A 26,077-nucleotide genomic window follows, 5' to 3' on the forward strand; every position below is an offset into this window, starting at 1 on the left:
ATTCATATAAAAATTCATAAAACAGTTTTAAAAGCAATTTAGTTACACAAAATTGCATTTTCTTACTGTAATCATTCATGTAGTTGACTGAAATGTTACTCTGCCAGCTCAAGAAGGCAACATGATACATTAAGATTTAATGCAACAAAGATGGTCCTATGGAAGCTATTGATTTAAGGTAACTAAAATGATCAAAGAGGGGCAAAGAGGCAGCAAGCAGCCAGGCCAAAGGGAAAGGAAAGTAAGACGCACATGAGGTCAACTCATGGCAAGAAAAGAAACCTGTCTATGAGATTCTGCAACTTGCGGGTAGTCCACATCAGTGCTTAAGTAAGCAAATACTTCCATAAATAAATTCTTTTAGAGTGAGTTATACTTTTCTGCCTGGACTTCACACCTCAATGTTCTAATCTTTAATGTGGGTTTGTGTTTTGTTTCTTTACTATAATACTGTTGTTTCAAAAAACTTGGAAAAGATTGCACAGATAACCACAGCATAGCTGTTCACTCATGCTATGATTTTAGTGCATGAATCTGTGAACAGGTGGATTTCTTTCTTTCTTTACTTAACCATGTAAATTCTGAGACAATCAGAGCGACTGTCAAAGGTAAATGTGTATTCACAACTAACAAGGCATGTTAAAAGTCAGTTGTTTGGCTTATCTAGAAAGACTCTACTTAATGTGTACCCTTGATATTCTAATAAAAACAAATCTAGAGCTTGGAAAATAAACATACCTCAAAATTCACAGGCAAGTTCCTTTTAAGTGCAATCTCAAAAACTTGGCTTATTTCAGATTTATTGAGATTTTCATCATCTGGTTCTTTTCCGTTAACCTAAAAGAAGCATACTCTATTTAAAATAATGATCCTATTAAATTGAATTTTATTAATCCAACCAGTTTATTGAATTCTCAAATTTGTAAGTAGTTTAACTTTTACTGCCATTTTACGTGAATGTGTATAAGTGCAGCACACATACTACAGAACTAAAATTTAGGAAGCTCATTTAAGGTGTATGTGTAAAAGCTAGCAAACCTCCATATTTTCATGTGCTCATCACAGGAAAAAACAAATAGAATAAGGGCCAATGGGTTTAAAATCTATTTATAGAAAACCAAACTGAAGTGTTGAATGAACTGCTTTCCAAATGGAAGTACCTTTATGAAATACAGTTTTCATATGCTGATTGGACATTTGTACCAAAAGCACTAAGACAGTAACAGATAAGAGAAAGGGCAGGAAAAATAAAGATTCTGAGAATGGGACCAATGTCAATAAAGGATGGATCATTACACCCTGGCATAGTCCTGTCTTTCAGCATGCTCCCTTGTAAGTTCTTCATCTACGGATTTTTCTCATCATTTGAAAAACATACTATCAGGAACTTGCCTTAAATCAAATAGTGTATATTTCTGACATCTTACACCTGCTAGAAGGACAGCAGTGCCAGGTGGAGCTTACCTACAGGCACTTCTACGTATCTCCAGGTAAAATTTTGATTGTGATTCCAAAAATGTCTTCACTGATGTTGGTATCAACATGAACTAAGAGGCGTGGTAACAGCAACAGAGAAATTTTAACACTAAGTGTCCAGCAGTGATATAGGAAAGATTATGATAAAGATGAATAGCAACAATTACACCAATTATATTATACCATAAAACTGGTTAAACAACCAGGTAACAAAAATGATTTAAATATTTTATTGGAGCAGCAGAAATATGCTAGAGAGCTCTTATCAATTAAAGCTAGTTTTGGTAGCAAACATCCCCAATCTCTGTTACTAGCAAGTTAGATCAGAACATGAAGGACATTTGGTTTCCACTACTCAAAGCAGCCTCTTCCAAGCTCAGAACAAAATATGGGTAAAATTAATCTGTGATTTTCACGCCTTCCTACTGTCCCATCAGATTTTACAATGTTCTTATGGACTGACCACGTATTTCAGGTTTGAGTCACAACATTTCAGAACACATACACCCCAACATCCTGTCCTACAAAAATAACGTCTGATACTTCTGCTAACACTACTACATCTAGTCTTCAACCTCTGAGCCAGATGTGTACATTGAGCAACCTTCAGGTCTGCAAAAACCAAGACCACATGATGGCACCACTCCCAAAGGAGTGAAGTGCACCACAGTGCACAAGAAATGTCAAGGCGATACCTACCCTACAGGAACCCCACACTACATCTCAGCAGGAGGCACAATGCAGGTAAAATTTGGCAAAACTAAGACTGAAGCTAGGAATCAAAAATCTTGATCACCATATTCTAAAACCTATTTCAAATGCAGGTGGTAGGTTGAAAATGAACAGCATCATATTCCAGGAAAAGTATTTGAACTTCGGGGCTTATTTTATTATGGTCTAAGTGTTACAGCAAGTTTACTGCCAGCAACTATAGGAATGATCTTTACTGTCTTTAACTCTACTGTCAACATATTAGCACAATCACTTTAATTACAAATATTTTTCCCGTCCTTGTAATTTTAGATATATTCCAGCTTCTCAAATTCCCACATTTTTTCTTTTTAAGATGACAGGGCAGGGCTTCTCTTTATAGGATTAGACTTTTTGCATTTAAAATCCTTTCAAAATAACAAATACTTTGCAATTACCCACTACATTATGGTGTATATTCTTGACATATTATTTCAGGTCCGTTCATATGGTTTAAAACACAGGTACTTTTTCTTTCCCCAATGTTTTTATTAAAAATGAGTAAATTAGGTACTGTTTTCTTTTCAGAGTTTATATTAGAAACAAGTAAATTAATAACAAAATATTACACTATAGTTATTCTACTATTTTGTCTCTATTTGAGTCCTAGACCAGTTTATTTTATAAATCAAAGATAACCACCCCCTCCCCCTTGCTGCATACCTCAAGGCAGATAATCTATAAAGTCTGCTTTTAAAGTAGTTTGCACGTGTGCATTCCTCTCCAAGGAATCTATGCCTCTAAATCAGAATGAGACCACAAACAAGCATTTACTACACTTAGCTTACATCAAATTGTTCAATCCATCTCTATCAAATGAAAAGTCACACAAAGAAACAAAAGCGATACATTAAAAAGCTCCTGGATAAATTGCAAAAGCAATGTACACATTTACGAGGGGTCTCCTCTATTCTAGGAAGTCTTTCAACAAGTACTTCCTCAAAGACTGCTTATAAGCAAATTATGAAAACCGGCAGAATTGCTGATGAGAACCACATTGATTTCAACATAGCTGTCTAGTTTCTTCCATGTTACGGGGTATAAAGTGCAGCTGATATTGAACAGATAAATTAGGAAAAAGAGCATAGAAGCAGTTCTGGTTTTGCTGTTTTCATGCAAAAAGTTAGAAGTTCTGTCTAAGCATTGTGCTAGAAACCATTGCTTTCTAAGCTTTAAATCTGTGCTTTATTATCTCTGTCTTTGAATACACAAATAACCTTGTACTGCCTCCTTGCAGGGTGTCTTAACTCCAATCATAGACCTAATTTAGGGTGGAACAGTCCTTTGGAGGTTTCCTACTACAGCCTCCAGCTCAAAGTAGAGATGACTTAAAATTAGATCAGTTGCTCAGACAGGAATTTGTATAGTTGAGGGCAAATGTTATTAATTTTTTTTCCCTGCCACTTGCTTCCAGATTTGTGCTAAGAAGGTATGGGAAATGGTTATTCTTACCCTTAAAGGCTAGTCATTTTATTCAATGATTTCTTCTTAAGCATTGATTATTTTCTGGCTAAAAGTACAAGAGTTCAAGATTGTACAATTTATTTATACATGCGCACACTAATGGGATACACAAAAATGCGTTTAAAAGGAAAATTACTGGCAACATCAAATGACAGGAAGTATCAGGATTACGTCTGCTTGTGAAATCTCCATTTGTCTCCATTGTATACACGCTATGACAGAATCTCTTACATCTTACACTGTCGTATCCCTCAAGGACCTTGCCTCACTGAATGCAAAAACTAAGAGTGCTCACTTAGTGGTAAAATCTTCCTTATTTCATCTTCATCTTGTCTAGTGCAAAAAACTGTTACAAAGACAGTAATTCCCGCAGACACTCCTAAAACCATAATAGTTCAGAACCACAAATATTAATGAACCTAGTATTTGATTACCACATTTGAAATTAAGACCTAATTGGAGTGTTCGCTATAATCCAGCACTCTGTGTTCAAAGGATTGCTCTCCTTAAGCATAGCTGTATTTCTCACTGTTCACTTTGTAGACAAGTCAAGCATAAATTAAGAAAATGACAAATGCATGTTTCTTGTGAAAGTTCACCTAAACTGACTTGTCCAGCATATGTACAGAAGGGCCAAAACAGAAGGGAGGTTACAACTGGTTTATTCACAAAACAGTTCTCCCTTCTTGCAATCTTTTGCATCGCTGACAACAGCATTTCCCTTGTCATGTCCTTAAAACCAATAAAAAGAAGAGATACCCTCTAGGTTTACTTTCCTAACCTCTTGATTCACACCGTTTACAATGAATGAGACATCCTATAGAAAAGGATACACAGTCATATAAAGACAATTACAGCGTTTGCTCTGGTGACCTCACATTACTCAACTTTAAACACAACTCTACAAATATTCAAAAGCCACTTGCACATAGGCATTTCTGAAGTGAACAGAAAAGAACTCAAGTTATGTGTGATCCTATGATTTTCTGTAGAGTTGGACTCCTCTGGTCCAGTACACAGACTTCCACTAGCTAAGGTGGAAAACCAGCTGATGACAGTAGGACAATCTTTCAGGACAATGAACACAAAAAGAGGCTATTATGCATCAGTGACATAGGATGACAATAGCCAGAAATTTAGGGCTTCCCTGCATTGAAAGGAAATATCCCCCTGCCCTGTTTGATCTCTTCTGCTTGAAGACCTCCTGCTTGTCCCTGACCACACTCTACCTATTACCATTTTTGATTTCAGTGCAAAAACGATCTCAACTCTGTCAGCTTCTGTTCCCAGAGTCGCTGTCTTCCCTGATTACAAGCTTTTGTAATCCCTTGACTCCCTTGTTAGTAGCCTCCATTATTCACTAATTTACATTCTTCTAGAACTCTGTTACCTGAAACACTACCATCAGTGCCTCCTAGGCCTCTTCCCTGAACTATCAAACGCGGTATTTTTCCCTAATTATCTGGGCAATGCTCTCTCTAACACTAATTTTTAACTCAATGTCCGTTTGCTTCCCCACACGTTTCCTTAGTTCTCTTGCTCTGTCATTCCTGGTAGTTCCCATTTTTATTTTTTTTCCTTTTGCCAAATTCTTTGTTTTACTTCTTTTTCAGCACATAGCCAGACTATGTAACTAAAAGTTCTTACACTCCCCAGACTCTAAGTTATTAGTCCTAGCCTCTACTCCCTGGTTTTAAAACCAAGGCCTTGTAACTCAGGCAAGACTAAATACACACTTTGTAGGAGTCTGTAGTAGGAGTAGTCAGTCAGCACATATAAAGGGAGTGCATGCAGTCAACTCAACCCCAGGAGCTCATGTGCACACAATGAGACTTCCTGCCTAAGCAACTTAAAAATAAATAAATAAATAAATAAATAAATAAAATAAAAAAACAAGGGTCTTTGGAATGGGAAGTGCTGGGCAACCATAAACATATGGAGGGATACAAGTTTGTTTCTTATTATTCACGTTTACATATTATTCATATAAAAAAGTGTGCATGAGTTTACTACTTCCATGAACTTTCTGCCCTGCTGTTCTTTCCAAGATCACAGGGGAATTTTGCCCAGGAAGCAAACCCTGATCTTTGCCTGTGCTGGAATGTAAGTACCCTGTTTAGACACTTCTTCAGAAGTTTGCATATTATCTGTACCTGATAAGACATTAGTTCCTATCTATGTTTCCAGTGCTCATATCTGACAGAAGTCTATAGCATTGCTGTGGAAATATACGACAGCAAAAGAATTAATATAACTTCATTTGGGAAAATTCTAGTTCCACAGAAAATTATTATTTAAATTGTTTCTAGTGACACAAGTAGATCAACACTACCACATAGAATTAAATTTCACAACTATCATCTTCCTCTCAATTTGGAAAAAAAATAAAATCTACAACAATATCTCAGTTTATCTTAGCAATTTATGCTTAGAACACTCAGATTAATTCCCACCTCTGGTTTCTCAGGCAAGGGCTCATTCTGCAGAACTTTCAGTGCTTTAGCAGCTGCATCATGCTTAGCAGCTTGTCTTGTTCTTCCTTTCCCATGAAACTGCTGCCCTCCGATTGAAAGCTCAACTTGATAAAGCAAAGGCCCAACAGGAAATGGGTAAAAGTACCTACGAAGAGAGAGATTTAAATAAGTAAATAATTTTGCTTGCAAAAGTAAACAATCAGAAACGTAAGTTATGCATGGATGAAGCTCTTGGGTATCAGGAAATACCACTCAGCATGAAGCAATAGTATTAAAAAGACAGATTTTCATTCAAGGTCTAAAAGATCTTAGGGAAATCTCTCTGAAACAGAGTATCAGCATTTCTTGTTTTTAAAATATGAAAACATTTCTAACCAACTGGAACAGTGAAAGACAATATATGCTTTGACAAACTTGGCAGTCCAGCAAGTTTGGAATTCTTGATTCCAATGCTGATAACTTTGTTTAAACTGAAGCTGAAATTTAAATAGTCAGTTTTAGAAAAAGCATCAAGCTGTTTTCCTCACTATTTGTTTTTACACAGAAAGGAAACACAAGAAATATTTAGCTGTTCACTTTGTGAAGCTGGATATATCCAGCCTTTTTCCAGGTTTTGAAGTGCCCTTCAAAACACTTCATCATTGGGTTCAATTCCTTCTTCTCCTTCCTCTTCCCCAGAAGAAGAACCATAAAAAAAAAAAATGCAGCTATGCATGGGGTGTACTGATCAAAACCTTTTTGCCCCAAACTAGCTGAACTTCAAGCTTAAGGGACGTTGCATTTTTGGTAGTTTTCAAAAGATAGCATCAAAAGAAAGCGGAATTTCAAAGATTTGGGACTGTAAAACCAAACCATTAAACAATACGTACCGTGGAGGATAAGTACCACCTCTCATAGTATAGTTGTAAGTGGATCTCATCCCTGTATAAGGATCAATAGGTTTGTACATAGGTTTCTTTCCCAGCTTCATGCAAAGTGCATTCAACTCCACTGTGGGGGTTACACTGTCTAAATGAAAAGGAACAAAGAGTTGTCTGGCTGTCACACGAGACTGAAGCAATATAAACTCTCATCCTGTCTCCAAGCACTGAAAAAGGAGGCTACATTTTGCCATGTGCAATACTCTTAAACAAATGTGTTCTGAATATGAATACCAATGAAAACGAAGAAATTAAGTGTGTGAGATGCATATTAAGTTGGCAGCCTACAACAATTTTGTAACAGGATTTGTCACAAAAGTGTAACTTTTTTTAATAGTATGTTTGTAACTATTTTTCTGGTAAACCTTTGAGAAGGTACTGTTTTATTTATTTTTACAGCGTATTTCACAATGTGGTGTGCAGAACGAATGTATTTTTCTTAAAAAAATCCTTTTAAATTAACAGACATGCTACATATCTTCTGCTTCTGTTGTTTACTGATAATGATCAAATGTTTCTCTCTGTACTCAATGACTAAAAGGGATCTTTATGACTTCACTTTCAAATTGCAGTTTGCCTTATGACAAGGAAGGTATATTGCTGCTGAGGGCTCTAAACATTTTTCTCAATGTAGACTTCACGTAGATGAGAAATTGACTCACTGACTATTCTCATTTGATAAAGAACAGTCACATAAATGGTCATTTTTTTCCTATCACAAGCCTCACTAGCTCAAAAATCAGCGTGTACTCTAGTACAATAGTGTTTTGATATAAGGCAATTGCCAAAATAAAGTGAAATTACGGAGCATATTCACAGGAAAAAAATAGGTAATTGCTAGTTTCTAATATTTCCCCCGTTCACTGTACAGAACGTTTCTAAAGAATGAATTCAAGTGATATCAGAATACAACTGGTATTAAAGATAGGTTTTACCCTTTGCTGAATGAAATAATGGTATCCTAATAGCTCTCAATTCAGGTGACACAGGGAACATGCAAAACTATCGCATGTGCAGCTGAGATGTGAAGCTACTTCATACTTAATTTTACATTTTAAATACATTCTAAAAGCAATCTTACTAAACTAAGAAGTTGCCTAAAAATAACCACAACTTAAATGCTTTTATACAACTCAACTTCTACTTCTCTTTAAAGAAGTACAATGATGCACCTTCCAAAGTTCAGATCCAATTGCTCAACACAAATTTAGTTTTTGGTTTTTTAACCTAAATTTCCAAAGAAATCTTTATCGTAAAAATTCTGAATTACTCTGTAAGAATCACTGAACATATTCATCTGCCTATGCAAAAAATTATGATCAAAGATTAACACCAGATGACTTTCTACAAAACCCAGATATTGTTATTTTTAAATAAGCAAAAGATAATTTCAGTATCACGATTTTTATTCATCCTTATGAAACTTTAACATACATGCCGAAAGAAAGGTGTATTGCATACGTGCTTTTTGTGTTGTTTTTTAAAATCAGCTTGTTGAGGTATATACCTGGATTCTTGCCTTCGCTACGAGATGGACGAGCTGTAGGTTTAGGGAATTTTGTCCCTTCCAATGCTTTGGCAGCTGCCGCATGTTGCGCTTTTTTAATACTAGTTCCTTCAGCTTCCCAGTGCTGGTCCCCGAGAGTCAGCTGCACTGTAAACACCTCAAAATAGAGAAATACAAAACAAATTTTTTATTACAAGTGGGTTCAGAATTCACATTATTTATTAGAGCATGTCATTGAACAGTGAGTCTTTAGTGATGCAAAACTCAAAAAGATAGTAACCAACACTTTTCTTAACTACTATGTCAACTCCAGATTTTAAACACTTGGGACATCTACAGGATACTCCTGATTAGTCAACTACGAATTTCTCAAAAATTGTAGCCAGCACTATCCTGCATGTTGCAGGAGATCATATAGGCTATAAAACAGAAGAGGCAACGTGCACAGAGGTGACCACTGCATGGATAGCTGGTATGCCAACATTACTCTGAACAGCTGCCTTGAAAATCGGACTGTTATTCCATAACAGCTTGTTGCTTTAGCACTTTTTTAAACTATATTTTCCAGTAGTTTAAAGAAAGGTAAGCTCACACTGCACCATAAAACCACCTACATGCCCCCAGGTGAGTGCAAGCCTGTCCGATTATAGAGCAAAGCTCCATGGCGCTTCTTTTTAAGTATGTGGGATAAGGAAGGATATATATTGCCCTAAATTTTCACAAATTAATCAGACAACAGAAAGCTAAAGTCTCCCTGGTAATTAAATGAAGTTTAATTTCAATCAGAATGAAAATGCAAGTGAACAGATGCTCTGAATATTATTCCAATACCTTTTGTAAATGCAGACCTTGCCAGCTTTGCACATTGAAGCTGCCATTACACACATTACGGATAAAACATTTTAGTTCTTAGTATTATTCATTTCGAAGGCAATTCCTCTAACATACAACACTCGCACTGTTCCAGGAAACACTTTAAGGAGAGGATGTCAAATTAGGATATCCCAGGCTGTTTTTCCTTATATGCCTTGACCTCAGTACTCATACAACAGAGACCCCCAATGAGTATTAAAAAGGTAAATAATGCTAAAGCTCACATTTTCAGTATTTTTTGAAATAACACAAATTGCTTATATATTTGCCGTATTCCTGAGAAGTTATCTCTTTGCACACAAACAGAACACTACACAAATTATATATTACTGAGATTTTAGCAAACTATAAGAGATACACAACGCTATGTGATGAACAACACATGGTGGTTTATCTTAGGCATTTTGATGATTCCCACCGTGAAGGACTAAAGATCTGTTCGCTAAATTACATAACTACATAGACACAAAAGCACTACAACTCATTATATAGTATTTTTCCTGCAGAAAACTAGTTGCCATAAAACCTCCTGCAACTCAAAGGATAATTTGGACTAAGAAACTATTTTGATCTTTTAAAATTTGTGGGATTTACTTCCAAATATTAAAATGCACTACAGGAAGAACACAGAAAATTTGAAGGCAAGATGCAGAACACAGGTTTAACTTCATACCAGAAACAGATCATGAAAGCTCATACTTACTACAAAATTTCTGAGCAAAGGCTGCAAGGGGCAAACCTTGCTTGACTCAATGGAAATCAAACCCAAGCACCTCATAATGGAGCCATAAAATAACTCTTCAAAAAAACTAAGTAGTTTTAGGTAAGAGGTAAGTTCAGCCATAATATACTTTGGGAAACCAACCTTTTAGCACATATTACAGCTTTACACTCCCTTATCACTGGCATTTTGATGAGCTTCCCATTCCTCTCTATTATTCTGTATTACCTTGCACCAAAAGCACATACTTTGCCTTTCCACTAAAAAAGTGAAAGAGCGTGAACAATAGAAACAAGAAACTTATATGAATGTTTACCTTAGAATGAGCTGGACCTTGCTCACTCAGAAGCTTATATTCAGGCTGAATCTTGTTGAAACGGGCTAACTCATTCACAAGACACATTGGGGTTTTCTCTTTGGGGTTTGCCATGTTAGAAGGAGCTGAAAGATTACAGAAAACAGACAAATGAAGAGGTAGCAATGAACACTACTACCATTTTAAATAAAAATCCCACATTGTCCTAACATCTAGGTGTCTGCAATACAGAGTTCACATTACAAGCTACTATAGCTGGATATATACTACTTTTAAAATATTTATAGGCCCAAGACATCTAGAATACATACATTTATTAACAGACGCTCAATCTTACCTGCAGCTGCATTGGTGGATGTAACAGATGCAGAGGGTAAAGCAGAATTTTGGATAGGTCTACCTGCATTTTCAGAGGGCAAAGAACTAGTAGTAGAAGGAATACTCAATGGCTGTGAAAGAGACGGGTTCTTATTCAATATTTGGCTCCCTGCAAGGGCAGTAGAAGGATTCTGAATTTGAACTTGAGACATGTTCACTTCCAACCAGAGAAAATTACTGTAGGTAAACAGCTTTGAATGCAGGCAAACTCAGTATGATGGAACCGAATTGCTGACCTAAAATGTAAAGATGAAAAAAAGATTACATTGAATGTTTAGCATTCTTTAAGTAACAATCTATTAAAAATTATTTCTCAATTAGCAAAAAAGGGGAAAAGGGGAAAAAGCATTCAATTACGCAGGCCTTGTTTCCATTTTCTATGCAGTGAGTCACTTAGACATACAGTTTTAATAGCACATTTCAATCTCTAAGCTCTGTCATTTCAGTTCCATGTTGTTTTAGTTTGTGAAAGAGTAGCATAAAAGCCTTAATTATGCTTGCTCACTTAAGATGAGCTACCTGTCTGCTCTATCACTGAGTCAACTTACAAAGCAATCCTGTTACTTAAACTGATAGTCACTGCTTATACACTAACTGTAGAGCAACTTTCCTGACCAGCTTACACTTCACGCATTTTACCATTTCAGGTTCTTAACTTGGAAAGGCAAGCAACAAATGTATTATTTACAGAGCAATTCTTCAGAGCATGCACCCTATTATAATCACTTTTTTTTTCCCCTCCAGGCTCACTAAAGAGAACATCTAACCATTTAAGAGGAGAACACAACTGGTGTCTAGCAGAGAGTGCCAAAGTCGGCTACTGAAGGAAAAAAGAAGGTATAAGAGTTTATAAACTTGTTAAGTGACATGCATTTTGAAGGGTACTTCTACTTGAGTCATAAGGTGTCTCAGTGATACTTCAGGCCATCAGTTGAGAGCTATTTGGCCTTACAGTCCCGTAAACAAGGGTTGAAAGTGTTCGTAGGCAACGATGTTAATTTAAGAAAAAACACCTCCAAGCAATGAACTGGCAGCAGGCGTGGTGAAGTATTGTGATAGGTCCTTCCTCCACTGACAAATTAGTGTTAGATTTTTTCTTACACATGGATGCAACATTATCTTCATGCTCAGACAGTTAAACCTAAATATACACTAACAGGTTGCCAGTTTGAAGGATATCATTGCTGCCAGAGCTCAGCTGTCCGTATCTGCTTACGACCCACATATCAAGTCTGTTTGTTCAAAGTAAATTTTACAGCCAAGTACATAGGTTTTACACACAAACACACACACATGTATGCACCCATTGGTCCCACCATTGAATTATTAGGGCACCAAAGTTTTATTCTGTCCTAATTTACAGATGAAGGTTACAAGTGAAATCATCACTCCAGATACCACCAGGGAGCTATTAGTAGCAACACAACTCCGCAAGTGCTCCGTAAGCTTCAAATTCTGAACCTGTGAATGGACTTCCAAATGTAAGAGGAGTGCCAATGAGTCAGAGCGAAGCTTTTAGCTAGCTACTGACAGAACAGTTCCAAGAGGAGAACTTAGGGTAACACACTCACGGATACAAAGATTTTATGTGATAAGAGGAAAAAAGCTACTGGAAAACAACACGCACACCCATCTACTATCTGGAATATTTTGACTTTGAAGAACTATCATAAACACATCAGGCTTACCATACTACTGGTTGGATAGCTTTGTTTTTCACTGGAGAGGGAAATTAGTTCAGAAGAGCTCATTAGTTCACCAGATCTATATGTTGATTACACGCAAAGCGAATTTTATATTTGACTATTAAATTTGCAGAAGTCATGCATTAGGTACATTGTAACTGTAGAATGCCTATTAGGGACTCCTGTCTGAAGGAGCTCCAGAAAGCTCAAAGAGAAAGATGAAAAGTATGTAGACTAAGGCTCCAGGATAATAATTTTGCAATAGCAAAGTTTCATTCACAGGAGCATTACTAGAAACACTGAAATTTTTCAGATATATAACAATAATTAACAAGAAAAGAATATGCAGTCTTGTAGTGCAATAAAAAAAAAAAAAAGCCAGTTCTCCCTTCCTACGGAAGTTCAAAGCCCTTCAAAGGCAATCAAGTCCAACAATTTGTAATCCACACATTTTGAGAAGAGGACACCAAAACTTTTGGTTTTGAAGTCAGTAATGTTAGGATCTTTCAGATCACGCTGGAATGGAAGTCTAAAATTATTCAAAGAGAACTCTGCCTAGAAGTGCTTCATTTTTAAAGCAATGCACTATTCTGCCCTTATTTGCAATCAACTGGTTATAGGGAACATGGAATTTCAACACCAAGATACATACATTAAAGTGGTTTGCTAGTTAACCGTCATACAATGCAGAGAAGGACAGTATACCTTCAATAGCAAAGCTCCACTGAAGAAGCATCTCATCAAATCCATTCCTGTCTAGAAATATGCAAAGGTCTCCTGAATTCAAGCAGAGCATCACTGGATATTTAAAATCTATAGCCATTTTACTCTTATTGAGTACTTTCTATTTACAATTTGCATTTCAATTTTCATTGTCACCATTACAAATTAGTTTCTTTCTATATTGTATTCAATTTTCCAATATTTTTGAGGTGTACTAAAAAGCCCACCCCTTATTTTTCCTTTTCTCAAAACTCACTCTGTAGTTTCATACAGCAATTGTATAAGCCCTAGATAGTGGTTAAAAATTGCATAAAACCATAACTCCTCATTCCAAAACCAGCTCAGTACAGGATACTTTACATCACCATTCTGCTACAAGCCAGCCTCCTGGACACAATGGAAACTACTACTACTGCAGAGCACAAACTGAATTTTATCTGTATATCCCCAGAACAACCAAGACATTTTATAGCCACCAATGTCTACTCACAGCAACTGTTTCAAGGATGTCAATAAGGGCTTCAGAGCAAAATCCAAATTACTCAATATAATGAGTGGTTCAGCTTTTAAAACATTAGTAACGAAGTATTTTAAGTTGACTTTTATGTATTATTCTTGCCTTCATCCTCTTTTACTCCCATGATACTAGTCAAACCGTTACACTGATCCCTATTTTTTGTATTCCAAGAAAGTCCCTGTCAAGGATATTATTAGTTCACTTTCTATATTTACTGCAGAATACTACAGAACCTCAGCTGAGGACACCTCAGACTGTTTTCTACTCCGATCTCACTCCATCAAGAGTTATAATCATCAGAGTTCAGTCTGAAAAAGCTTTTCTTCAAACAGCTCTGGTCAGAATAACATTAAGGACAGAAAATTCAGCTGTTACTCGCAAAATCTATGGAGACTTGAACTCACGTCCTAGCGCTTGAAACAGTAAGGTTTTGGAAACCCATCCAATTGCGAATAGACTTCAGCTGTTCACATTCCATAACCAGGCAAAAAAAATCACTGCAGACATGTCCGTAGTGCCCAACATGCTTATTATTCTCCGCGTGGAAACCAATTGCCCAGCTTCTTTGACAGTCTGGCTGCTCAGTCACATTTAAATGGACTGTTGAAGGCCTAGGAAAGCCTTTGAAGCACACCTCGGTGGAATTCACCACACACCCTCTTCCAGCCTTTTAAGTCAAAAAACTGGAAGAGTTCAGCCTTCACATACCTTCTGGGAATCCAAAAGGATTCCAACCTCACAAGAAGTCAAGTGCCATGAGTTTAAGCACAGCTCACCTTATGCACCCATAAGATGGCAGCAGTCCCACCCGCCCTTCTTTGCCAAATGCTTTGCAATCACAAGCGTAACCATGATTTGATGACCAAAATTACTGTACAAATACTTGGCCTCTGGAACTATTCATTTAACAATGAAGAAAAAATTATACCCAGCAGTATCACGTGAGCGCTCCTTGCCATGACTGTTTCTAAAGGTGAAGGAACAAAGCAATGCCTAACAGAAAAGCAATTTTAAGGAATCAAAAAATCTAAATCTTTACTTGGAATAGAAATCTGAAACCTGCAGAGCACACCAGGATTCAGGGTTTATCCCCATGACATTCAATTAGTTGGATAGCTCAGCGTGCCACTCGTTTTCCACAGCTGAACAGAAATTTACTATCAGGGAGACAGCTAAATTGCAAATAACAATAAAACTGTTTCCAATTAACGTATCATTCTTAACTTATCCGTATTAAGTGAATGTTTCTACAACAATTGGTACATCATCATCACATCATGATTCTACGGACACGTTTCTTCCTCAGTCACCCCTATACCAACCTCATGTTTTTATATCCTGATCAGAAGTTGAATTTACATCCAGCAAGTTATCACCAATTCAGAACTATTTCAGAGCTCATTAGACTGAATTTTGGCAGAACCAAACTATTGCTTCATAAGTTCACCTTCATCATGAGGCAGTTAAAACATCTTGTGGATTGTTAAAATTCCACTTCGTAAACTTCTGACAATTTTAGACACTAGGTGGTAATTTACACAATCACATTACAAGTTTGCATATACAAAGAGCAATTCTGATTTCTTTTTAAAAACATTTATTTGCTACTTTGACAAGTAACTGTTTGCTACTGTTTGACAAGAATATTCTCACAAAGCAAACTAGGATTTTGTTTATAGTTTCTCAGCTACTTGTGTAGCTTACCATGCTGTTGTTGATTTGTATGAAATATTTCACTAGGGTATAAGAACCTACTGCCCCTCATTGTACGTTCAATTATATGTTGTTTGTGGATAATGAGAGGGTTTACAACACTTTTTCAATGTAATACGCTCTCTACCCTATAATGGATTTACAAACTCATAACTCTTGAAGAAAAACACACCATAATCTAGAAAGTTGAGCCTAACAATTTATAAAGGCTGTCTCAGTGGATGGAGAAACAAAAAGCTGCTAGTATTTCAGCTGATTTTTCCATGTAACCTGGGGTTAACTACTTCAAACTTCTCAAGACCAATGCTGCTACAAATTAACAGACCCCTATACCGTACTGGAGGCGCTGCTGCAACTTACAGACTAACAGAGATTGAAAGACAGATAGGTGAAGGAACAAGTGTTTTACTCACACCCTCTTAGCATAACTTGATAATCACGTACCTTGCTCAACCCTTCCACGTTTACTTTTTGCTAATTCGGTTATTAACATTTTAAATTTTATTGAGACAGTGCTGTGCTAGAATATTGTCAAGTTGTCTTGGGGCTTTTTTTGTTTTGTACCATAATTGCCAAAGGTGTTGCAGATAGAAGCTGGAGGGTCAAACAGCAAACAGACACTTCCCGGGGATAATCAAGTTTTTACCACAACTTGTGGTTTCTTCAATATAATGCAAATAAAAGGTAAGAAACTTCAATGTTTTAAGTAAGTTTCCTGTACCTTTAGGAGATCCAGACAGTGAAGATTTGGGTTTAGTTCTGAATAGGATATTTATGATGGAGAATGCCTAGAAGGAAAAACAGAGAGTTAGCATTTTGCTTCCTAAAGCTACAAAAAGATCTGTAGTAAATGTCTCACCACAGCATTAGTTTTACCTCATCCTTTTGGATGACAGGAATTTGTATGACCATTAAATTCTTACTGACGGACTGCTCAACACAGCTATGACCTCCCAAGCAGGAATTCCAACCTGATCCCACAATTGTCTTTCACCACTCTTGCCTCAAACTTATGTGAGCTTTCTTACACAGAGTAGAATCTCACAGCATGCTTTGCAGGACTAAGAATTACTTGCAGTTCGTTTTTCTGCAGTAAGACTTCCAGTGTTGCAGAAGTTCACTGTCTAAAAGCCCTCAAGATCAGCTACCGATATTAGACCTTGAGCTTAATTCACTAAAACACACCAAAACCAAGGCACCAACCTGAGAAACTTCAGCAGCTATTACCAGCAGAAAGTGGCTATCAATGTTACCTTCTGCCTACACGTCTGGTCTAACGGTGATTTCCCTCAGACATCTAAAAATCAATCTAGCTAAAAACATTTTAGAATAAAAACATTTCAGTACTAAATATGAAACCTGTCACTTGCACGGACTGTTCTAAATAGAAATCAATGTATTTTATTTTGCTTACAAATATAGCACAAAGCATTTAATCTTCCTTTTCCATGACTGAAGCCAACTGCATGCAGATGGCTAACAACATTGCTACCAGCAACAAAACGGGTAAGATCTCAACCTTGGTTAAGGTTAGAAGAGGAGTTAAATAAACATGGTCTTGAATTTACTTCAGTTGTTTCAAAGTCTTACAGTGAATCTTAGAAGTGTAACCAGTTATCAGCAGTCCCTGAGAACACGGGAGGACACAGAAGCCTGAAAAAGGCAAACCCCATGCCTATTTTTTAACTGGAAACTGAAGGTGGGAGACAAAAGGATTACAGTCCTATTAGTTTGACTTCTCTTCTAGAAGTGTTTCTGGAGGTTTCATTTATTAAAGCATCTGGAAAACAACGAAATGAAAAACATTCCAGGCAGGATCAAAACCAAGTTGTATATAGACAACTAAACTTTCTCCTGCCATCCCTAGTGGTCAAACCAGGCTTAAAATGAATCACACAACCTCAGCAGGAACGAACACAAAGTTCTAGGCAGGCACTGCCTGCTGATCAGACACAGGACAGAAAAACCACCAAGTGACACCAGCAAACTGAGAAAGGAGTCACAACCAACATAACAGTGCATTACCTAAAACAAGCCAAAGCTGACAGGCTGTTTTAAAAAAAAGCCATCATCCTGAGATCCAGAAACTGAAAAACAGTAGGAGGAGTTCTCTGTGCTCAGTGTTAGGGAGACCTCAGCCAGAGCACTGCAGCTGTACTGTACTGGTGACAGGCTTCGAGCCCGTTGTGGACCCAGTTAGCGAAATAAAAAAAAAAAAAAGGCAAGAAAAGTGGGAATATTTTTTTTTTTTAGAAAACATACACCCTGTAAAAGAAACCTTAAAGGTTTGGGCTTCTATATGCTGAAGAGGAGATGGCTGAATGGGGCCCGACAACCAGCAGTCCTCAAGTACATAAAAGGGTTTTGGGTGGAAAAGATAACCTGTTCTCCATGCTTACAGGGACTGAACGAGACGTGCATCGAGAAAGTGCATTGAGAAAAAGCTTTCTGATGGTAATGATTGCAATGCACTGCACCACGTTGGGTGACAGAGGTGGCTTAGCTGTTGGTACGCTGTGATTGATAAACGTTCAGTTAGAATGAGGTTGGCATAACTGCCACCGCAGAGGGATGGACTACCACGCTTCTGGAAGTCCCTTCCAGCCCTGGATTCCCAGGACTACGCATATGCCTCTGTCTACCTGACTGCACCAGAACGCTTCCTTCTCCCATCACTGAAGGGCATCTGCCCCACAGTTAAACAGCAGGTTTGGCAGAATGGGGGAGATCTCACGCCGGTTCTGCCACGGACTCTCTCTGATTGCTGACAGGCCAGCTGAAAACACAACAGAGACCAGATTCTCAAAGAAATTTGTTTTATTGATGGTCAGAACCAGATGGTCAGGACCAGAATATGGAAACATGTCCTGATCTCTCAGATGTGCACATTTGGAGGACCAAAAGTGACTATGTTCTCATTATGCTACCTATTACAAACTTGCACGTGCCTCCCATTAAAATATTCTTTGCATTTGTTCATGAACTACTGGCACCAGAGAGGGAGGGCTTTTTGTGGAATGGGAACAGAGTAGGATGAGAAACAGAACAGATACCTCATAAAATCGTCAAGACTCAGATTTGCAATTTCTTCTTCTCAAGCACTTCTTGAGATCACCGACTACAAATCATGTCGTAGACAACATTCAAGGAAGTTTTACCTACCAGAAATGAGGTTTTAAACTAAACATTTTTTTTTCTGAAACTAGATGTTTAATAATGTATTGCATCTTTACAGTTGCTGCCCCTGCAGTTGCATAGCAAGGATGTTTAGGTTTTCCTCATCAATACCAAACTGTTCACAAAGCAGGAACGTTCGTTTACCCATTTCACAGATGGGGAACCAAAAAGTCAAGTCCTATCCCTGCAACAGGATGCAAGGGTCTGAGGTGGGGCCTAGGCACAACTGAACCAAGTAAGCGAACTGCGGAACAGCACAAGACTTACTACCTAGCCCCTTGCCACCTGCATTTTACACGCCCGGATCTCTATTGCCACCCAACGTCAGCCAACCCTCATTGGGTAAAAGCGAGGCAGCGCAGCAGCGCTCAGCTGCTGCTCAGGAGCTGTCCCTGTAGAGCAGGCGTGACAGATGAGCCTGATCCGCCCATGAGAAATCAGAAGTTACGGCCACATCACCAAGATAGACCGACTACTGGCCAGCACACCTAAACCTTCACCTGCTCTTCGCAGGCTGAGGGGGATAGCTGTGCATTTATTACCTAGACAAAACAGGGCTTAGAAAGGCTCCCTCCCTTTTCTTAAAAGAACTTAAAGTAGCTCCAATACGGTGGCTGAGCCTCTTTCTTTTGTTGCACACACATTCTGGAGCATGAAGAATAAATTGCTACAAGTTCTAGCAGGTTTGTTGAGATGGCTCTTTTCCTAACATAGATTTGAAAACCCCACATCACCAGTAGCTTTGTAATATGTAGCAAAAATGTTAAAGCATTTGACTTCTGCAACAGTATTAAGAACAATACCTAACTATTTACAACTGAGAAATTCAAATAAATATGCGCTGCCAATCAAGATAAAAGAAACCTACATATTTTACAGACTTGAGGCTATTTACACAAAATATAAATCACTAGCTGAACAATGCTGCTTCTTAGACAAATCTTTTTCTATAGCGTTTGGGCAGGATATGGTACACCTCAAAGACAGCACTCACTGAAGAAAAGGATGATGTTCTTTCTGAGCACAGACAAGAAAAATCTTCAAGGACAGAAAACACTAAATATTAAGCAAAACAGCTCAGGAGCTAAGACACGGATTATTAATTAGAGAAGAGGTGACAAAAAGCTACAATTTGAAAGTAAAATTCAAAGGAAAAGAGGGAACTAGCAGATGTACACATAACCCAGTCAGTCCAAACATAACTCGAAAGAATAAAGCAGAAAGTAGAACGGCAATCACGAATAAATGCTTAGACACTCACTTCTAGCCAAAAGATATTTCACTTCTACTGTCAAAAGATATCTCACAGAATTTAATTATATATATATATTTTCTCCTGAAGTCGAACAGGTCAAAAAACCACAGCCACTAATTACAGTTAACACGGTAATCAATGCACAGATCTCCTCCATTGTTCCTGCTGCATCTTCAGGAACTTTAATAAAACAATCAACCCCCTGGCAAGGATTCCAGACAACGCAATTAAAAAACATTTTTCTGAAAGTTCATATGCCCTCAGAATAAAGTTGCTGTTTTTCAGTGAGCTCTGGAACACAAAGAGCAGCTTTCAGTTCTGCTCTGACTCCACACAATTACAGTTACATTACCCAGATCAGCTTCAACCTATGAATACTTCAGTTTTGCCCCAATATGCCCAATGCTTTGACTTGTACCGATGGTGGAAATGTGATTAACGATAAATATTGTGAAATTGTCAAGGAAAGAAAGAACGGCTGCTGAAAGCAATAATGAAGAATTGTAGCTCGCATGTGTCCTTTACGAAGCTTTGGAATGAAATTCTGATCTAACACCAGAGAACGGAACACGGAGTAAAAGAGCTCGGCCACCTACTCTGAAAACTTCCATCAGGATGTGACAGACCTCCAGTTACCTAACGACACGTAACGCCTCGGTGGTGAGCTAAACGCACACACTGCCGCGTGCCTCAGAGGATGCACGGGCACGTCCGAGCCCCCTTTCCCAGGCGACAGCCGCGGCCCCGGGAGGTGTCCGGAAGACCCCGGGCGCTTACCGAGCAAGGAGCCAAACCACAACGCTCCGGCGGTGCGGGCAGGGGCGCTCGGCGGTACGGCTGAGCGCGGGAGGTGAGGCTTTTACAGCGTCCCAGGGCAGGCAGGGGGCTTGCGCTCGGCTTCTATTAGCGCCACACGCGCGCACACACTCGCACGCACACCCCCGGCCCTTCCCGCTCCGCACGCCGCCCGCAGGCCCCTCGGCACCCCCCGGCCCCGGCAGCAGGCGGCTCCCAGCCCCCGGCCCCGGCCCCCCGGCGCCGGCACCGAGCCGAGCCCCGCGCCGAGGCCGGGCCGAGCCCCCCGCGGGGCTGCCGGGGGCGGTGGCGGCGCTCACCTGGCGGCCTGGGCTGCGGCTCCCGGCCGAGGGGCGCGGGCTGCGGGCGGCTCAGTCCATGGGCCGGCGGCGGGGGGCGCGGCGGGAGGCGGCGGGCACAGGGCAAACACTAAAGAGAATGAGCGGGGCCAGCTCCGGCCGGGGAGGAAGTGACGGCACGGCCGCCCGCGGGACGGAGGGGGGCGCAGCCAATCGGGGGAAGGCGAGCCCCCGTCCGGAGACGCCCCCCCGCGAGGGTCCCGCCAATAGGCTGCGGGCAACGCCGTTCGGCTCGGGGACTACGAGGCCCGGCGTGCCTCGCGGCGGAGCCGCGGGCGGCTTTGGGGAGGGAGGGGGCGGGGCGGGACTACAACTCCCGGCGTGCTGCGCGCCCCTCACGGGCCTCGGCGGCCGGGCAACATGGCGGCGGCGGGGAGGGAGCGGGGCCGGGCCCGTTACCCGTTACCTGCCGGGCTACCCGCAGGGCTACCCGCCGGTACGGGGCGCGGGGAGAGCCGCAGCGTGCTTAATGAGCTCCCCTTTCGAAGCACAGGCGGGTGTGGGGGGGTGAAACCGTGCTGAGCCCGGGAAGAGGTGCGAGTAAACCCGTGACAGGAGGGGGAAAACCTGAGGGGTACGGAGCCGGCGCCGCCCGGCAAAAGGCACCGGCTGCACCAAACCGCCCCTGCTGGGCGCTGCAGCCCGGGACACGCTCACGTTCCGCCTCTCCGTCCAAATCCGACTGTGTTCGTCCTGAGGTGCGCGGGTAACGCCACCCGTGGTGGTTGTGCCCAGCCCAACCGGCCCCGCTGCTCGCTGACCGCGCACGGCTCAGCCGCAAGCCCCAGCCCGGTGTCGGTGAGTAACGGCCGCCACCTGCACCTCGGCCCCGGGTAGCTGGGGAGTGCTGCTGCCGGACTCCTGACATCACCTGGAGCAGAACCACGTACATCAAGTGAAGTCAAAAACCAGATACGAATGCACTTGTTTTGCATTAGGAAAGCAAAAGTTCCAAGGTGCTACTGCTGAAGTCTGTAATTTCAGATTTGTCATACAAATCGAGCCTTCAGCTATTGTTTTTTTTAATCCAGAGAGCCTCGCCCTTCAGAGTGAAAACCACACAAGCAGCAGCACGCAGCTGACTGCTTCGCTTCTAAGGTGGCAGATGTTTCCCTTCCTGAGTCACTGGAGCAAAGTGCTCTGCAGGATTTAAGTAAGTGCTATCATTATGTTTAACTATTTTAACAATGCTTTCCTTGTCTTTATGAGTTCTTAAAGCAGCACAACTGCTTTTTGTAACAAATCAGCACTAGCCAAACAGCAAGAAAAACCACAGTACAATATTAAATAGTCCCCACTTGTGCTAGAACAGGTCAATCCCTTCTGTTATTAAAAGATACTACGAGAACTTTTTGATTTAGAAATATTTTATCTTTCTTAATAGGTAAAAATACATTTTAAATTACAAGGTTGCACTTAAACCCCATGGCATCATTAAATCGCAAGTCAGTAATTTCTGCCATTGTTCAGCGAAAAAAAAAAAAAAGAAAAAAGAAGTGGCATCCAGCCCACATTTACTAACCAAATACATGTAACTTAAATTCTACAGTAAATGCAAAGTCTTCATATTTAGAGGGTAGAATCACAACTACAACACTGCAGCAAAACCAAACAAGAAATAAAAACCAATATATCTAAAGCTCCATATCCATTTCTGTATTTAACACTGGTATGGATACCAAAGATACCATGAAGAAAATACATCATACACATAAAATCAATTGACAATATAGCATTTAAAAGACATTCTCCAGTATGTAAGTATATAGATATATATCCCATATCACATTTAAACACCTATTCATATGCTCTTGTGGTCTGTTGCATAATGATACGTGCTGTTAGATCCTTTAATTATCCCAAGCCAGCAACAGTTACATTTCAGGAGGAAATGAAATTTCAACTGTTGTGCAATTGTTACTGCAAAGGCTCAATGTTGTCTGTAACAGAAACATTTGTACAGTTATTTTTGTAGAAAGTTAGGTGGAGATAGGGAAATACAAAGCTAACTTTTTTTCCATACTGAATTTCATTAAAAATTCTGGTTTATGTTCTCTCAACCCCCCCTCCATTGCCCCTTCCCCAGTCCCTCAGAAAATTGTGAATGTCTGGATAAGTGTAAAATCGCTATGATTGGGACAAAAAGCATCTGCAGCCAAATTACAAACTTGAATATAATTTTAATCAAATACGTATGTAATTCAAAAGTCTGAGAAACCCTTGGTGCAATACCTCAAATATCCACTGTTTTTGTCCTCTCATTTGAAGGATATGTACTCCTCTATTATGTGCACGATTATTACTTGTTGAAAAATGTTACAAAAGACTTTTCTGTTCTTATTTATGCAACAGTTTAAACAGAACAAGGACAGAGACCTATTTCTAGCTAACAATTTGTAAAATATTTGAGCCTTTCATTTTCTTGTATGAAAGCAGTACTGTAATTAGTTATTTTCAGATGTTCACCTAGAAATCTGATATTTATTATTAATATATTTTGTTACTTACTTTGAAATATCTCTTACATCAGACACAAAACCAGAGTGTGAATTTCTCTTCACAGCTTTTGGAAAGGAAAACTTTTTACAAGGAAGCTAAATATATGAACTAGCTGTGCTAAAACCCCTTTCATTCTGCTTTTCTGACTCATTTGTAACAAAATATTTTTTTCACTTTCTATTCCTTTAAGATTCATTTCTTCACAACAATAAAGCATTTACTTCTATTTTCATCTTGAATACAATACATTAAGTCCAGCATAAGCTTTGACCTTGCATGAATTAGATTATTCTGAGAGAAAATGTTTAGGCCTGTAGTCACGTTGCAACTAGCTGTCAACAGAAGTCACGAAGCTTTTTACGTACTAGCTGGTACCTACTATTATAGCCAGTATTCCCTAGGAATACCTCAGATCTCTCCTAAATTATGTGAAAGGCAATAATTGCTTCATTTAAATAAGTAAGGGTAGAAAGCCAAGGGAAAATAAAGTATCTATTCTGCTTTTCAAGTTTTTTTTTCCCTCTCACCTACTTTTTGGCTGAGAGAATCAACAAAGCACTTAACAGTTATTAAAAAAAAACACAGTTATTTCTGTGAAGGAAAGATTAAGGTGTTTTAAGACAACAATCAAGGTTTGACATGGGGAGCTTTGGGACAAGAAAACTGACATGCTGTTTTGGAGCATGGTGTATAGCTGCACCCACACCAGCACTCCACTAGTAGTGTGTGCTGCCTGGCAGAGGCAGCATGGTTTGTCAGGTGAAACAATTTACTCCAACAGATACAGCTGGATGCCTGGACCTCCATACTGCTACAGACTGTTTTTATTATCCAAGCTAGTGCAGGTATATACATATATATATATATATGCCGCACTGCAGGAAACGCACCTTTATTCTTCTAAAGTTTTTTCAAAATGTTTTCAAATTGATTCACCAGCATTTTAGCAGCACTTTTGACAGCATGAAGCATGCAGTCTCAGGACAGATACAGACCACTCTTCTTTTACAAGAATGAGCGAACTTCAGGGAAGGGGGAAGAACTGTAAACAAATAGATTGCTGTGAACAGCTGAGCTGGAATCTCACACAATGCCTTGTGGTTATTTTGTCCTCGTGAAAGACAGTATAAAGACATGCTCTGACAGCTTTAGTCTGGCCCGTCCTTCTTGACAATATTACAGGAAAGCTGTTCTTGATGAAAGCTCATGGAATGAGTACAGAAGTACATTTAACAGTCAAAGAAGTACAGCTTGATGGAAGGCACCTTCAAACAAGCTACTGAGAGCCTAAAGAAAACCAAGTTTTCTGAAAGCATAAGTCAAAATAACTGAAAGAATATGCTCTGGCCTCATCACTTAATTTTTAGAATAAAATGTCTGGCTTGCTGAAAGGATGACTCCTATATTAGCACACGTTTATATGAAGAGACAAAGAAATAGGACTTTGCTTTAGTACATGCTGCCACCATTGCAGGAATGCTGGTAACATCATGGTCCATTCATGACCCATGAAAACAACATGTGTTGGTCTTGAAGGTTGTTTGTTGTTTAAACCAAGAATAACTTTTTTTTTTTTCCATTATAGAAGACTCAGAATATTATTTAGAGATAGATCACCACAGGTCAGTAGGATCAAAATAAGGACAGTAGGTGAGAATTCTGTGGTTCCAAAAGGTCCTGAAACAGATGTCCCTTTACACATTTCATGTTCAAAAAGGAGCAAGTAATCCCTTTTCCTTTGAATATGAATAAACTTCTACCGTTATCAATTGCAAGGGAGAAGTGTCTGTTTACTTTCAGAAGAGGATCTCAGGTGATGTGCAGGAGTTAATTGTCTGAAACTGAATTAGATGCTCACAGGTCCTTGCAAGATCGAGGTGACAGCAGGTGTTTCCAGTCTGAGCTTTCTAAAGGAAGAACTGGTCCAACTGTGTAACAAAGAATACACTGAAGGGTGGCTTAAAGAAGTTCAGCCATCTCGTGGAAACTGTTACCACATTGCTTGCATTGGTTTTCATTAAAATTAGCAGATAAATCTGGTTAGATAAATTCAGGAACATAACCGTCTCCTGAAGATTGAGGATTGGAGGTGTCAGAAGCAGCAATAAGGTCTCCACCTGAATAAAGATGAGGGCACTGCCAATAACATTCGCCTGTACTCTGAAGCACAAATGCATTTTCTTGCCGGCACTACACTTGAAATTTTCATTTCCCTGAAAGGGTAAGTGCTCTATACAAACACTCACATGCCTTATGGAATCTGCCAAATACATCAGGACTAAATAACATCACTAACAGTGCCATGGCTACAGCCGTGTCTACAAAGTCTAAGATAATAAACTGTGAGTGAACTGAAGGACAGTTATGCCACTAATAGTTGTTGATCTGAAGTAACTTAGGCACTTATTCACACGCAATGTCTGTCCAACGACAAAGAGTCACGCCTTGCAAGAAGTGCAAGATAGTGAGTGTAAG

At 39.5% G+C, this 26,077-nt stretch overlaps 1 protein-coding gene and 1 long non-coding RNA gene across 18 annotated transcripts in view; one reads left to right on the forward strand and one right to left on the reverse strand.

Moving 5' to 3' along the window:
• STAU1 (staufen double-stranded RNA binding protein 1) overlaps window positions 1-21,233 on the reverse strand; it is a 30,631-nt gene extending 9,398 nt beyond the window's left edge. For 4 of the 17 annotated variants that reach the window (XM_080558327.1, XM_080558323.1, XM_080558326.1 and 1 more), the window contains exons 1-7: window positions 21,065-21,230; window positions 16,239-16,305; window positions 10,839-11,115; window positions 10,502-10,626; window positions 8,592-8,748; window positions 7,034-7,172; window positions 6,144-6,309 (exon numbers count right to left, since the gene is read on the reverse strand). In XM_080558327.1, the coding sequence (XP_080414453.1) occupies window positions 6,144-6,309; window positions 7,034-7,172; window positions 8,592-8,748; window positions 10,502-10,626; window positions 10,839-11,031 (780 nt within the window). In that variant the 5' untranslated portion in view covers window positions 11,032-11,115; window positions 16,239-16,305; window positions 21,065-21,230. Of the gene's footprint in view, window positions 1-738; window positions 838-6,143; window positions 6,310-7,033; window positions 7,173-8,591; window positions 8,749-10,501; window positions 10,627-10,838; window positions 11,116-16,238; window positions 16,306-20,726; window positions 20,979-21,064 lie in introns of those variants that run through there. The other 13 variants (XM_080558321.1, XM_080558333.1, XM_080558335.1 and 10 more) reach the window with 7 other exon arrangements.
• A 136-nt stretch (window positions 21,234-21,369) lies between these two features.
• On the forward strand, window positions 21,370-25,377 carry LOC308178980. The gene is made up of 2 exons (XR_013940084.1): window positions 21,370-22,256; window positions 24,384-25,377. It is a non-coding gene; the product is annotated as an uncharacterized lncRNA (long non-coding RNA).
• The last annotated feature ends 700 nt before the right edge of the window (window positions 25,378-26,077 follow it).

The sequence above is a fragment of the Anser brachyrhynchus genome (genome assembly GCF_964034855.1).
Source record: "Anser brachyrhynchus genome assembly, chromosome: 16".
Taxonomy (NCBI): domain Eukaryota; kingdom Metazoa; phylum Chordata; class Aves; order Anseriformes; family Anatidae; genus Anser; species Anser brachyrhynchus.